Raw genomic sequence first — 16,952 nt, 5'->3', positions numbered from 1 at the left:
ATGGTCTTAAATCTGTTGATCACTTTATCATGGGTCACTACGATTTACATGGGCTAATGTTTACTTTGCAATTTCCTTCAATCAGACTATTTGTAACCTCCGTTTCTAAAGCTTTAATTATCTTTTTTTTTATTCTCAAATCCACGAATTCAAAAACCCACGAACATGTAAATATTGCTCCATCCACGAAAATTGGTACCCACGAATTAAAGTACTTTCACAGTAGCCAAATTAAACATTTCAAATTTAAAATATGGGTATAAAAAAGGAGATGTGGAATGATTGTAAATGAGACAACTATCCAACAAAGTTCAAATGAAATGGATGTAAACTAGTATAGGCAAATGTACAACCTTCAACAATGAGCAAAAACCATACCATATAGCCCACTATAAAAGCTCTAACATGAAATCATGAATCAATTCAATTTAGAAAACATTGGGTGAAATTAAAAATATATAAAATTTTAAACAACAAGTTTGACACGCCTAGTTATATTTGAAGTTGTTTAACATAAGAAGAAAAAAATGTTTGAAGACCTACAAAACAAGTTTCAAGGTGACAAGCAAGAACAAAGGAACTGTCCATTATTTTATATACTTTCTTTCCATTCTTGGAACAAGATTGTTTTACATGCATCCCATATTCACTTTTATTGTAAAGTAATGAAGAAATCATTATTAAACAACCAAAAGGTGATTAAAATATTCTGGTATTGCATTTATAGTGGAATATCCCTTGGTGAGAGATTTTTTCAAACCTCTTAGTCGCAGAAAGCTCAACACAGGGATAGTGATCCAGCAACAGCATAAGCTAACTTATGAAAAGCTTTCAATTGCACAGTATTGCGCAATAGCAAGAAATATCTAATTGCACAATATTGTGCAATAGCAAGAAATTTCAATTGGAGTTATCTTTCTTTGTCCAGAATAGTAGTTGAATCAACTTAAATCATTGTTTTATACAATATACAATGTACATTCACTTTTACTACCAACTGATAAATTAAAACAATCTTTACCATTCAGTGATAACAAGCACTTTTTTTACATTTTAATATTTTATGATGTATTTACATGAGTAATTATTGTTGCAAACTCCATTAGAAATTTGAATTGAGATCGGTTTTGAAATAAAGGTAAGGGGAATGTGAAAAAATTGGAAAGGGGGGGGGGTTCAATTTTTTCAATTTTTCTCATTTGAAGTTTCATAAATAAAAAGAAAATTTCTTCAAACATTTTTTTGACAGGATTAATATTCAACAGCATAGTGAATTGCTCAAAGGCAAAACAAAAATTTTAAGTTCATTAGACCACATTCATTCTGTGTCAGAAACCTATGCTGTGTCAACTATTTAATCACAATCCAAATTTAGGGCTGAATCCAGCTTGATTGTTGTGTCCAGACTTGCCCCAACCGTTCAGCGTTCAACCTCTGCGTTCGTATAAAGCTGCGCCCTGCGGAACATCTGGTTGAGTTTTGTTTTGTTTTTCTTAAACTGTGCAATAGTTTTATTATATTTGGTGTATGGAATGATTGTTATACATGTCTAGCTGGTGGTATTCATTGACCTTGACCTCATTTTCATGTTTCAGTGATGAAAGTTAGGTTGTTTTTTTGGTACTTTATGCAAAAGGTCAACTTTATTTGGTGTATGGAAATATTTTATGATCAATCTTGCAGGTTTAATTTGACATTGACATCATTTTTACGGTTCATTGCTTAGTATTTTATTATAATTTGGTTTGGTTTTCTTAAACTATAAGCAAAAGGTCAACTATGTTGTATGGAAGAATTGTAAGCTGTACATGTCTGCCTGGCATTGTTCATCTGAACTTGACCTCATTTTCATGGTTGATTGGTCAATGTTTAGTTTTCTTGTAATCAATAGGTCAACTGTATTTAGTATATCTAATGATTGTTAGGTGTACAATGTATTTCTGGTTTAGTTTATGTGACCTTGACCTAACTTTCTTGGATCATGTTAAGTTTATGTGATAGTTGTAGAAAAGCTTTATATTAGAACTATTAACATAACATCAAGTATTAGTAAAGATGTCGATACATTTCAACGTGTGCACTATTGTAGTCTCACCTGTAATAAGAGTCAAAATATCCTGGTATTGCATTAGTGGAATATCACTAAGGAAGTGATGTGTTGTCTCTCCTGAAACAAAATTCACACTTTGGGAGGGTTGGTACTTGTATAACTATCTGGCGGTGTAAACTATTTGTGTTAAGTTTTATATTTCAAAGGTAGAAGACTTGTATGCATATACCTATTGCTACGTAGTTTCTATCTGTCATTAATCTCAGTTTCATTAATTAGTCATCAACTGCTTGAATAAAAATGATGTTTGTCATGTGAATTTCCGATTTAAATATAAGTAGAAGTATGACTATGTTTGGTATGCCGGTTCCTTGCTACGGCTACATGTCAGTCTGGGGTTCACCTGAACTTGACCTTATTTGATTGACCAGTTATCAAGGTTAGTCGCATGATTAGGACTGTTTCTCAGAAACTATGAGCAGCAGATTACATGTAACTATATGTGGTGTATGGAATGGTTGTAAGGGGTAAATGTCAGTCTGGCAGGTTCCGTCTGACCTTGACCTCATTTTCATGGTTCGTTGGTCATTGTTAAGGCCTTGTGTTTGTTTTGTTTTCCCCATGTACTCGGTATAGGCAGTAGGTCAACTCTTTTTGGTGTATGGAATGAATGCAAGGTATACATATCTGACATTGACCTCATTTTCATGGTTCATTGGTCAATAACAGGGTTTTTGTGGTTTGGTTGGTTTTCCAAATACTAAAAGCAAAAGGTCAAGTTACTATTTTTGGTATACTGGATATTTGTAAAGTATACATGCCCGAGTGACCTTGACTGCATTTTCATTGTACATTGGTAAATGTAACCATACTTTTGCGCCTGTCTCTAGTCAGGAGCCTCTGGCCTTTGTTGGTCTTGTATGTTTTTTAATTTGATTTTAGTTTCTTGTGTATAATTCGGAGCTTAGCATGACGTCCATTATCACTGTACTAGTATACATATTTTTTAAGGGGCCAGCTGAAGGACGATCCCGGTTTCGGAAGTTTCTCGCTAAATTGAAGACCCATTGGTGGTCTTCGGCAGTTATCTACTCTATGGTCGGGTTGTTGTCGTTTTGACACATTCCCCATTTCCTTTCTCAATTTTACGTTTACTTATATTTTTCAGTCTATCAGATACTGTCTAGCCAGTCAAGGTAGTTAAAAACTTCTATTTGTTGTTGGATGAACACAGACACGTGTCAGTAATAGTTCTCCAGCCTCTTATTTCTTGTTTGAAAATGGAAGCTAAAACTGGAAAAGTTCATATAAATAAATGCATCAGTAGAATACGGTGTTCGAAAGTCATAAATCGATTGAGAAAAAAACAAATCCGGGTTAAAAACTAACAGAGAGAGAGAGAAACACTTCAACTATAAGAGGAAAACAACGAAACAACAGAAACACTGAAATGCAACAAAAACAAACGACAATGCAACACACAAAGAAACGAACTATAAGGTAACAATTGCCATTTTCCTGACTTGGTACAGGACATTTAAAAAAAATGGTGGGTTGAACCTGGTTTTGTGGCTATCCAAACCTGGCATTATTAAATATAACACTAAATGACAACATCATATGACAGGAGTACAGTATAAACAAAAGCAAGAACATTCAGGACACACACATGAACAATACAAAACAATACCTTAACCTTTTCATGGTTTAGTTATCAAAAGTGATTTTTTCATGGTTATTTAATACTTAGAAACTTTGAATGTATTTTGTGCAATATCCAGTGGTAAATATTCCATGCATATTTAGGTTGAGAACAAATTTATAAATCGAAGTTCTGCAGCGTGGACCGACCAAGACAAATGTTGGAAATGTCGGTTAATTCAGACGAATAGCAACACAGCAACACACAACTTTATTTTTTTATTTTCTAATAAATTTTGTTGGTAAACCATTATGAATGTAATGTTTAAACAATTCTAAAAGTGATTTAAATTCGTTTTCCTTTGATATTCTGAATAAATTATCAGTTCCATCCGTTCTTGTTTTCACTTTGACATAAATACAACCGTTTTGGTGCAATTTGGTACTGCAACTGAAAAAGAAGAAACCATTCACTGTTAATTCATATAGTTTTATAGAGTTCATGTACCACAACCTCAAAAACAAAATAAAACCATACAGAACAAAATAGTATAATAGTTAAACTAGAAGTGGACAGATAGAGCCATGTTTTCTATTTTCTAATTTCAAAAGCCTAGATTTTTTTATTCATTATAGCTGATATTAGTTTGCCTAAAATCCAGTGACAAATATTTCATCCATATTCAGGACGAGAACTAATGATGAATTCAATTGGTAGGTTCTGCACTATTAAATGTTCTTCTGCCAATAATGAAGTGTTGAATTAGGCAGATATATTCTTTTGTAACCAGCGAACGTAGTAACCCTTACAACAGATATACATTTCACTCTTTCTACGTGGTCATCGGATGCAACGTCCTCCTTGTGACCGGACCATTTGCGGACGTGGCTGCGTATTATACATTTCGCAAACTGAAAATCACGTCCCTCTTAACCATTGGTTTTGCTGCAATAAGGGAAAAGACAATTTGATCAGTCCTTCAAAAAAACTGACTAAAATTTTAACCCTCCACAACAGCCAAATATATGCTGCTATCGACCGCAAATATTTCCTGCATTTTCTGAAGACAAGCACCACCTTTTGACTACTAAATTGTCATACACAATATGTAAAAAAGATGTGCTAACACATGCAGACGACAACCGTCACCCAAAGAAAAGAAAAAAATATTAACAAAAGAGTTTTTTAACGGCCTCGACGCTATGGATAAAAAATGCACACAAGATCATTCACTAGTACTGTACCTTAGAGTTATGATGAAAGCTTCTTTCTGTTTGCTATACCATATAAAGAATTCCCCATTCCTCAGATATTTCACTACTTTGTTGTGCTATAATAAATAAATCAATATGTAATTTATTCTTTTAGCTTTCTTTATATTACATCTATATTTATCACAAATAATTTTAATGTTCTACTCATTATTTTCTTAATTGTTTCTCATCTGACAATAAAATGCTGACTGCAGTTTCTAATAATTTTTTTTAGAGAAGACTATACTTAAAACTAAGTATAAAACATACACAGATAAGAAGATGCTACATGGGTGTACTATTTTTAAAACATGTATTTGAAAATTCAAAAAGATATGCATGTAGCTATGGAAACTAATAACAATGTTCAGGGGAGAATTTCTTCCACAAGATTGATCTTGTCATCAAAACAAAATTTCTCATTGACCAGCTTAATTTCCTGTTTTTCTACGTTAGAAATGATCAAAGAAAAAAAGACGATATTTTGCATATTTGGTTCTATCTGGTGTGTTTGATAGACAACACAATTGTCTACAAAACGGTAACTTCAAGACAAGCAACTTTAATGAATATATTATACTTTTTCTTGCTAAATGTCAAATCACCAATTGAAAATGAATATGTTTTTGTCAGATCTATAAATAGATTATAAAGTATAAATATATATATTAAGTCGCCATAAGTAACGTCACTATGATGGTCTGGGTGCACTTTACAGAATAGAAAATAATTGGCAAAAGTCCAGTAAAGGCCAAAATCATAATGAACAGAGCAGACCAAACAGTAACTGAATAGAGACAAACAGGCAAAAAAAAAAAAAGAAAAAAAAGGAAAGAGAACAATGGAGTGCTAATATTTAATAAATGGAGAAAACTAGATTGAATTTATAAAAAAAAATAGAGAAAAACAGCTTAAATTTTAAAGAGTACATAATTGAAAGACCCAAAATTTACACTCTCTATTGGAACTTACATTTGTGTCATTTATTCTTGGGCACCATCCCGGGAGAGACAAGAGCTCCGTGTATGTTTTGTAGTAATTAAAATGTGACGATTCTTCTAACTTGTCGTCTTTAAATGGAATTCGAAGACAGAGTTCAGTTGTGTCTGCAAATTGGGGAGTATCGTATCCTGCTTCTGTATCATCCTCTGGTGGAATTTCATCATAACCTGTTTCTTCCGAAGTACCTGCTGCCGCTGCTTCAGGAGATGTGCGTCCGACATTTTGTTCTGGTTTTATGGGACCGTCTGCAACATTCGAATCAGCAGAGATTGGCTGTAGTTTTTGTAACTTGTTGGTGTTGCTGTACTCTGATCCCTCTTTGATTAAATTTTCCTCGTTTTCAGTAGCATATCTTCCGGTATCTCCTGAACTTGTTCTTAATTCAGGCGTCAAATCCTTTGCTGTAGTATCTTTCAAAGTAAAATGAAGAAACAGTTACATCAATGCATAGGTAGATTACAAAATTGATACTCGATATTTCCTACACCTATACATCACGTTCATTTTCCCGTTTACTACAATGGTATGACCAAGCCGGATAGTCAGATGGGGAAAATAAAAATCAAACGCAATTGCTGTCTGCTGTCCATGTAAATAGAGGTCTATATATGCGGTTGTATTGACTGAAATACACAAAAGCCAAAGACCCATTTATGAGTGTGCCCTTTAATTCACTCTCAGTTGTAAATTAGTCGGTAGCGGCTTCCCGATTATCATTGTTCATAGTTTTCTGCCCTTTTAATATTGACATTCCATTTGTTTTGTTTGTCATTTCAAAGAGTCTTGTCTTTGAATTACGTGCTTTATACCTTTCATTTGAAGTGTAAATACAAATATAACAAACGTGACTATTAAAATTACTTGCAAACCTGGCAAGAGTTGTTTGGCTACATGCGAATATCCACTTTTCTTTAAACAGTTCACAAATTTCCTGTACGAGTTTGTTCCCGCAAATCTCAAAATCTTAATCAATTCATCCATTTTGTCAGAGCCTGTCTTTTCATTTTTCAAATCACCATGGTGATCAAAAGTGATCACACGATCTTGTAATAGATGATCTATTACATCGTCAGGATTTATGTTAGCTTTCAGATAAAGTATATTCGATTGAAGTCTGTCTTCGTCTTCTTTGTTCATTCTTCCCTTTTCCATGGTAGTTCAAAAGCCTACAAAATGAGAAAAAAAATAGTCGAAATATTTTCTAATATCAAATATACCTTCAGTTTTCTATAGCTTTGAAATTCTTTAAATAATTAAAATGATAAAAATGTTAATACTTTTATTATTCTTTATGGTTAAAATAACTTCTTTAAACGATACCATATTCTAATGTAATACTACAGGAAACATTAGTTCACGAATAACTTGACAGCCTTCTGAATAGAAGGAATAAGAGGTATTTCTCACATACTAGTATTACATAGTTTAAATTCTAAAATGTCCTTATCAAAGTCGGGTTCATATCCATAACTGCATAACTGAAGATCTGAATTAATGGTACACACATGCAAAATAAGATGTACTTAAGTGTCTGTTATTTTCGTTTGTTAACGTCCAGTGACGATTATTTCGCGCATATTCAAAACGACACCAAATTTACAATCAATAAAATATTAGGAACGCTTTGCTTGTCTCGCGATGCAAGGAGATATTTGGCCTGCCAATGGGAAATATAGGTATACATGCTGTACAGAGGCAACACCTTTGTCTTGCAACTCTATCTTTTCTTAATGAGGAGAGAGAGGGAGCGGATTTAATGATCCCATTATGCCTGGACGAAGCTGTCGGAATGTATTAATCACGAGCAGCCAAAACGGACACCTTATTGAAGCAAATTCGACGTCACGTGCACATTTTATGCCGTTCATGAAGAACGTATTGAAGTAGCTTAGTTGTAATTGGTGAAGCCAGTACAAGTTGTTTTGAAGCTTTAGCACGACCAATGAGGCCCATAGACGAATCCGACATTCCATATAAAGCTTCGTCCCGTTTGTGTAGAGCTCCTCATATCGTTTATTGAACCCGGAAGTGGTGAATCAGACTTTTTGCTCTTGTTCGAAGTTATGCAATAGCGAAAGGTCTGAAATTCTTAATAGATTTTCAGATATAAAATTTTGAAAGATTACATATTTTTAAAGACTTTACAGTTAGTATAAGTACTTACACACCTTGGTTGTTTATAACATGACCTTATTATAAAATCTCGGATTTTAAGAAATCTATATTTAGTCTTATTTAAGATTATCAAATTTAAATACCCGTATGTTTACACCCCTAAACCATATATATTTTCAATATATTTTATTATGTGTGTTCACATAATGTAGAGTTTTAATTTGCCGACACATTTTCCAACCCCTTGAAAAAGGCCAAAACAGGTTAACATAAAAAGGTATTGCCCCCAACCCCTCACAATACTTCTTTCTTTTCACTCTCAATTTCATGAATAAACTATGGACTAATGAAAAGGAGTAGGTCCAGAAAGACGACTTTTTGGCCCCAAAATATAGCAGATTTACAAAATTGTTAAAATGTAAATTTTTAGTTATTTATTGGACAGTAGAATGCTTCTGCTACATAAATATGAACTGTTTTTGATAGTACAATGCACATATATCGCGTATTAGCACCATTAAGTCATGTCAAATTACCGAAATCTTCACAATTCCCGCATTTTAGTTAAATTTTAGACGGTTTTCGTGTAAAACGAAAGTGGCCGCATTCGTGTTTATCCTTTATATTGAAATATTAGTTGTATTTGATGATAATACATAACATATATAAAGGTTGAGGATGAACTCGGATGCGGTCACTTTCATTTTGGACAGAAACCATCTGAAAAGTGACATTTTTCGGCATTTTTGGTAGATTTTTCATATTTGAGCTTGAATTGGAGCGTTTTTAATGACTAAATCAGCGAAAATCTTTTACATATACTAATTGATTCAAATGAAGTAGACACTTTTTAAAGGGTTGAAAAAGTGGTCAAAATCTTTCGTCAGATGAACCTGAAATTTGAGGTCAAAATCGGTCCTGTTCTTTATATTTTTCAATGGATATGTTCTAATTTCAAAGCTATAACAAATTATCCTTACTATAATATGCATGGCAAATTATACTAGTATATATAAAAATATAAAAATCTGGATATTAGTTTAATATCAAAACCTTAATGTGAAATCTCTTAGAAAAGTAAAGTAAGATACATTTTTATTACCTTCCTCAACTATGATAGATAGATAATTTTTATTAACCAATCATGGTGCCCAAAATTTGAGCTATATGAAGTTATATAGGAAAATATTTGTCTTCAGTTTTACTTCTTAAAAAACGAAAACAAAAACTAGATGTTTCGGAACGACACGAATGGCCCGTCTTAAAAAACTTAAAAACTTAAAAAAGTTGCAATTTTCAACAACACATGTGAACACAAACATGATGGTAGTCTAACATATCAAAAATCAGCTCAAATCTGAATGCGTACATATAAAGTGTGATTTTCAACAATTTTCAGTCACAAACCCTTTGATTTCGGCAGATATCAGCGAAGTGGAACTAAACTAAACTTATATGTAACTCATCATGGTTAACTCGCATACCAAACATCAGCCCAATATCTGAAGGCATTTAGAAAAAAAGTCTGTATAATTGTGATTTTCAACATTTTAAAACTTGATCTGTAACTTATCATGGTTAACTCACACATCAAAAATCAGCACAATATCGGAAGGCGTTTAGATAAAAAAAAAAAAAAAAAAAAAAAAAAAACCAAATGTATAATGGTTTGTTGCGGAATGACGGACAAGGGTAAAATTATATGACACCGACAACTTTGTTGGGGGGCCATAAAAATCATTTAATCAGAAAATAAAGCCTGTAATATATGTCTTCGTGTAATTACCTACAATTTGTTAACAGTGTTTGCAGTCCTAATATACTCATCATAGACACCAGTATCAAATTATTTGTACACCAAACAAGCACTTCGTCTAAATTAGACTCATAACACTTCAAACAAATTAAAAAATCAAATAACGTACGAAGTCGAAGAGCATCAAAGACTCAAAATTCCGAAAAGTTTAGCCAAATACAGCAACAATAGTCTATTCCTTGGATGGAACACTCAATAGTAATTCAATAAATTAAAATTTTTGAAAATCAGTACTTTCTAATTATTACCATATCAATGAAAATTCATGTTAATACAGAAGTACTACTGACTACTGGGCTGGTGATACACTGTGGAGGAAACATTTACCAGTAGTGGTATCCATGGGCATTTCGATTAGACCAATTGTGAACCACCCGTAAAATGTTTTTTTTAGTTATTTGCAAAAGTTTTCATGTAGTTAAATTGCTTTTAGTTTTTTTGTGTGGTCATTAATGCATTTAATACACTAGAACACATTCTAAACCCAATCCCTGAACTTGTTTGTCATATTGAAGTCTTCATTAAGCAGTCTTTAGAACTGAGGGGTCAGACCCATGTCAGACAAGCTCATGATTGTGTTTTATACATTAATTTATAATTTGAACTCTTAAAATATGTTCTGTTATATTGTATTGTATTTCATTGTATTGTATTGCATTGTATAGTTGTTAGTTTGTATTGCTTGACCCTTTTGGGTGTAATTTTGCAATAAAGATTATATTAATATATACACTTACCTCTGTTTGTCTCTTTATATGGTCTAACCTTGAATGAACATTGTCTCTCAGAGATCGGATAACATGCTATATCTACCGTTTTACTTCTATGTATGTCGGTTGTACCTTTTCTATATAATCATATTCTAAATAGAATTTACTTTAATCATATGACAATGGTACATCTTTACATGTTAATGTAAATTATATTGTTGAAATGCTTTTTTGTTAAAACATCCTTCAATATATATAAATATTGAAATGTTCAACCACACAAAATCAATAGGACATCCAAAAATTGTCCTGAGTCCGATTCATATTCTGAGCAAATATTTTCAGGCACAATTAAGTTTTAAAATATAAGCAGCCAAACCCATTCAAGCCATTCTGAATTGAAAGACGTATTCTAATAAGCTTCTTTTTGTCGTCGATGAATCTCTCTACGGGAAGTAATTTTGAATACAGACGACAAAGTTTGTGTTCCATTTGTTGAAACAATATTCTCCTTCCTCCTTGACATGCGAATTTTCAGCCACTTTTGCCACGACGGAGTTACCGTTTTTTAGAGGTAAGGCATTTTATTGAGTTTGGATTACCCATTCCTTAGTTTCTGTTAAGTGTTTTTCGGTAGGTTGTTTGTTTTTCGTCTTTTGTATTTTTTTTTTTATCATTTTGTTGATATTGAAATAGAACCTTTCTTCAATAAACAATGAAAATGAGATGTTATATGCTAACAATTTGTTAGTCTAAAGAACGATTATAGTCGATCAAGTCCATCTCCCAAACAGACAGAGTTATCGTCCTTTCCTCCTCAATCTTTGATAACTCTGTCTGTATGGGAGATTGCGATCAAGTAGAACTAATAACATTTCACGGTATCAAGTTCACTAGACCAGATGCACAGTTCGATATTAATGTCACTTCAGTGTTTTTTGAGGCCAAAATATATATTTAAATCTAAAACCTAGTACGAATTAAGAGATAACATCACCATAAAAGAATCAAAAGTACAGAGAAATAGTAACATAAAACTAGCTGCGTTCGATGCGACTTAACTTTCGTTGAGAAGGCTTACAAAAACAAAACTGCTGTATTACCATCAGCCATACAAGAGAATGGTAACAATTTTCAGTAATAAAGAATTGAAAAAGGAATAAACTTTTAAGGTGTACTTCAAAAGTAATGGCCACATGCAGGTACACTGCCCCGGTTTAAGACAATATCTTTAAACGACTTCGAGGGAAAAATTGACCATGTGAAGACAAAGAGTACAGAACTTTTGAATAGTAATAGATTATTCCAAACGGTTTCCGCAGCTCCAAAGCTCCAACTTATAGGACCAACTAAATAAAGGCAACTGTTACAGTAGTATACCGCTGTTCGAAACTCATAAATCGATATGAAAAAACAAATCCGGGTAACAAACTAAAACTGAGGAAAATGCATTAAATTGTTTTAATTTCTGTTATGTATATATATTTTTTAATGATTTATTGTACTTGTATCTTGAAATAGAGGAGCAAAAGATACCAAAGGGAAACTTAAACTAAAAAGTTGAGAAAAAAAATAATTACGCCGTAGCTAAAAAACTAAAAAAGACGAACATACAAACATCAGTACATAAAACTATAGACTGAGTAATGCAAACCCACCCAAAACTGATGATGATCTCATGTGCGCTGGAGGGGTAAGCATATCTTACTAAACATGTGATAACTTTCATGTTGCTCTTATTAGTACCAACCCAGTGATATGTCAAATTTGTCAGGTCACATTCGAATTGTTGTTAGGACAATTGTAACATATTCGTAGTCATCACAGAAACAGATATTCTATAACAGCCAACCAACTCGTAGCGTGCACTTCATCTACGTTAGACAAACGCCAGCATACTAGTACATATTTGTGAACGCTTTTCGTACGTTCAAGACACGCTTTAAGCTCGTTGTGCACACGATACAGGTATGATTGACAAATTGAATACGTCCAAAATTGGCGTATTGGTAGCGTACATGGTTTTTGACTACGCCCGGTGTACGTCGGTGCTACATGCATGTTGATGTGTGACGCCGGTATTATGTAATAATTACAATTCATTTCCCTTTTCACGAATGTAACATACCAAATTAAACTAATTACTGGGTTTGTAATAACATAAGCAACACAACGGGTGCCACATGTAGAGGATCTTTACAGAGCACCTGAGCTCACCCACAGTTTTGATGGGGTTCTTGTTGCTAAGTCTTTAGTTTTCTATGTTGTGTCATGTGTACTAATATTTGTCTGTTTGTTTTTTTTTGGAATGGCGTTGTCAGTTTATCTTCGATCTACGATTTGACTGTCCCTCTTGTATCTTTCGCCCTCTCTGTGAAAATGTGACTGCCAATGAGACAATTATTCGCAAGAGACAAACGAACGAGCATTTAAACAACTATAGGGCAACATGCGACCAATGTTTGTTATGTGGTCTTATTTTTACACGTCTGCTTTTCGTTATCTGATTTTTCCATGCAGTAATCAATAAACTAAAGTTTCATCAGTTATCAGCAAATAAAAAAATACGTAATTTTAAGAATATATTTATTGTAAAACCGAACTAGAAAATATGAAAACAGATACAGCAGTAAATTTTAACATATACATAGAAAAATATAATCACAGATATCATCACAGATACAAAAAAAATATCATTGTAAAAAAATAATATTATTTTTCTTGATATTGCACACTTCGTGAAACGGATCAATTAAATACTAGTATGTATCTATTTAAAGATAATAACTTAATTGTTTGTTCATAATATTAATCGCCTGCAAAATTTGTTTTGTTTGATAAACGATCAGTTAAAAGTTAAAATATTCAAATATGCAAATATATGGGCAAATGTTTGTTGTCTGCTGTTGCAGTTATTGAAATTAAAGAAAAACAATCTCCCTCACATTATTCAAAAATGCGATTTGAAAAATAAAATGTAAGAAAGATCGCTCCAATTGATTATACAATAAACTAATCATAGATACCAGGACCTAATTTTGTATATACGCCAGACGCGCGTTTCGTCTACAAAAAACTCATCAGTGACGCTTGTATCCAAAAAAGTTCAAAAGGCCAAATAAAGTACGAAGTTGAAGAGCATTAAGGACCAAAAATCCATCTGTATCAGGCATCGAGCAAATCTAACGTTAACCATTATATATCGGTACTATATTAATTGGCTCACGAAAATTAAGTGTTTAATATGTTAGTTTCAAAAAGAAATATAAGTTATGTTTGTGCATTTTAATAGGAAAGTCAATTCGTCATTTTCTAACTGTATCTTATTCATCCAAATTCGAATATAATAAAACATATTTTTTTTTTTATATATATTACCATGATCATCAATAGTACATATATGAAATAAATACCTACTATAAAAAAAGTTATATAGATCTGTTCATATTTAGAGTGCATTAGTCTAAACAAATAAATCAAATCCATCTTAAAACTATGAAATTCTTGAAATTTGTGGAATTTAGAGTTTTCCAAATGCTTTCAACCAAATTTGCATTGTAAAGTTAAGAACTCTGTTACATTTTTACGAGTGAAAAGTTAAGTTTACTTTTCTTTTTTCTCTAGCAGCACGATTATAAAATGATAATATTAATATAAAACAAGTAAAACAACATTTACAACTAATAGTATAATGATCAATATTTTATTGCAAAATCTCAAAAGAAATGTGATGAAAATAATGAAATTAAAAGCTAAGTTTTTTAACCTTTGTATCTAAAAATAAATGCCGTTTACGTTGGAAAATCAATTTAGTGGTTAAATGTAAACCCATTGTCCTACATAATTTTAAAAAAGTCGCCAATTTTTTTAAAAGATTCTTTGTTTTCAAAATTCAGAACGTATTGATTTTTCATGTTACAACAATTAAAATGGTTTTAATAGAAGAAGATACAAATGACCAGCAATTAGTTCAAATTTTTACAGAACCATATTTTTTACAAAAAAAAATACGGATAAATTACCCTTGGATTTTCTAACGTTCACAGGATAAAAATAAGAGAAGTTGTTTAAATATTACTGATGTGAATATTTTTCAACAATTTGATATTTATCCATATTATCAAGTTATTAAGCGTTTTAATATTGCGTTTGAAGGAAAGGCAATTTTGAAGAAAAAAAATCTTGTTTTAAAAAAACCACTTTTTGATTGAAAATGACTTAATTTGATTGAAGACATTTCCTTTGGTACATTTTTGGTTTTAGTGACGACAATCCTCCTATATGTTTTAACAAGTACAAGCACTGAATTTGAATTATATTCCAACATTTGATCAACCTCGCAGTTTTAAGATATCTATGAACATTTATGGTGTGTCATATGTCCGGAATACGCCATTTGCCAAAGTATAAGAAAATCCGAATTTAAGTAAAGGTGGGCGCAAATGCAAATGACCATAATTTGAAAAAAAAATCGGGAAAAATATTTGGTACCGGACCTTTTTCGTTTCATAGGGGCTCAGGTACCAACATAGTTTGCTAAGCGACTGCATATCAACCGTCTTCAAGATTTCTAGACAATGGCAAAGCTTGGCGGAATGAATAATGGTTATGAACATACTACACAATAATCAATTAAACATTAAATATCAAATATTATAAATAAAATAACTATCACAGATATTCACTTGGTGTAGAATTACAAAGCAATTATTGAATAAAGTGTTTTCTTCTCTTTGGTAAATGTACGTTAAATTTATTTAGTAAACTAAGATCGAATATATGTTTTACATAAAGGAAACTGTATGTACCTTAAACATAAAATCTATATACTAGTACTGAACATAGTTAATAAAGTCTAATTTTGAAATATTTATTTATTGTTTTAGTACTAGCATAAATATGACCCAAATCATTCTTTTAAATATTTCTAAATAAACATTTTCTTTTTAAAATGAACTATTAGAAACAGTTGCTTTCACTACCATTTGCCCTCTAAAATGTCTTTACTCTTACAAAAGCAACATTAAAACAGAGAATACAATATCTAAAATAAATTTAAAAAAAAAAATCTTCAAATTTCCATGAATTTTTTTCCATCATTCTTGAGAAAACGAACTTGCATCCTTTCTTGCTTTCTGTCTTTCTCGATCATTATATGTTTTCTGCAGTCAGTCCACACAGCCTCCAGGACGGTGCACCGACAGTACTTGCCAGAAATATGATGATCTCGGAGCACTCTGCCGGATTTGGACACATACACGTGTATGTACACGTGTTTGGTGATCCTGTGGTGCTCATTGTATTCTTGCAGAACTTAACATCACCATGGAAACGGCCGACAGAAGATGTCACTGGGTAAGAAATCTGAATATAAACAATCGGGTTAAGTAGTAGGAATTACTAATTGTGTATTAAAACAATAATGTGTCCCCAGTACACGAATGCCCCACTCGCACTATCATATTCTATTTTCAATGGACCGTGAAATTGGGATAAACACTCTAATTTGGCATTAAAATTTGAAATATCATATCATAGGGAACATGTGTACAAAGTTTGAAGTCGATTGGAATCCAACTTCATCAAAAACTACCTTGATCAAAAACTTTAACTTGAAGCGGGACAGACGGACGAACGAACAGACGAACGGACGCACAGACCAGAAAACATAATGCCCCTCTACTATCGTAGGTGGGGCATTAAAATATATATAACACATGTCAAATTGAGCTTTGGACAATGGTTATGGGTTTAGCTATGTAATTTTGTAAAAGTGGTGAAAACTGGTTCATATGGGCGAGTTTACTGCCATCTTTAAATTAAAATTTCATTATTGTTAGTTCTCGATGGTATCACCAGCCCCGTAGCCAGTGATTCGATACTTACATAAAAAAATACGGATATTGTGTTTACATTTTGTGAAATTATAAATTTCGGAATATATTTCTCACATGAAAAGCTCTGATTTCTTGTGTTGGTTTCAACTATATGTTCGTTTCCTTTTAGATTGAAGCTCTTCTTTTAAAATAAAATTTTGATTTTTTTTGCCTCGATCACTGAAGATACTTTTTTGTCGATATGCGCATCAGATGTAGAACAAATGGTACCGTAAATGTTATTAGGATAAACCAGTAACATTGGAATCAAATACATTTTAGTACTGAATAATGGCAGAATTATTTGATTAACGACCCTTATTATTTTTATTCACAAAATACGGTCACTATTCTTCATTTGTCTCAATAATAACCAACTTTTAACCCATAATATTCCTATACTTCTAAATCCGTTTACAAAAAGTACAGGGGATATAAAGGAAACGTAACCTTTCCTTGCAGATGCTATTTGTTTATATATTCTTCTA

General features: G+C 32.3%; 2 protein-coding genes across 3 annotated transcripts in view; both read right to left on the bottom strand.

Moving 5' to 3' along the window:
- Positions 1-3,955: 3,955 nt before the first annotated feature.
- Positions 3,956-8,218, bottom strand: LOC134707830 (uncharacterized). The gene is made up of 5 exons (XM_063567907.1): positions 8,112-8,218; positions 6,817-7,113; positions 5,918-6,357; positions 4,937-5,022; positions 3,956-4,142 (listed from the first exon to the last, which is right to left on the bottom strand). Exons 2-5 carry the CDS (start codon positions 7,097-7,099, stop codon positions 3,971-3,973), a joined length of 981 nt encoding a protein of 326 aa, XP_063423977.1. The 5' UTR covers positions 7,100-7,113; positions 8,112-8,218; the 3' UTR covers positions 3,956-3,970.
- Positions 8,219-13,170: 4,952 nt separating this feature from the next.
- Positions 13,171-16,952, bottom strand: part of LOC134724490 (uncharacterized) — a 29,127-nt gene continuing 25,345 nt past the window's right edge. Inside the window, exon 12 of one of the 2 annotated variants that reach the window (XM_063587547.1) lies at positions 13,171-15,952. In XM_063587547.1, coding sequence (XP_063443617.1) covers positions 15,740-15,952 — 213 coding nt within the window. In that variant the 3' untranslated portion in view covers positions 13,171-15,739. The remainder of the gene's footprint in view (positions 15,953-16,952) is intronic. The other variant, XM_063587541.1, reaches the window with a different exon arrangement.

Source organism: Mytilus trossulus, chromosome 1 (genome assembly GCF_036588685.1).
Source record: "Mytilus trossulus isolate FHL-02 chromosome 1, PNRI_Mtr1.1.1.hap1, whole genome shotgun sequence".
Classification (NCBI taxonomy): domain Eukaryota; kingdom Metazoa; phylum Mollusca; class Bivalvia; order Mytilida; family Mytilidae; genus Mytilus; species Mytilus trossulus.
Note: the sequence above shows the minus strand (reverse complement) of the source record. Positions and strands in the feature narration are given on the sequence as shown.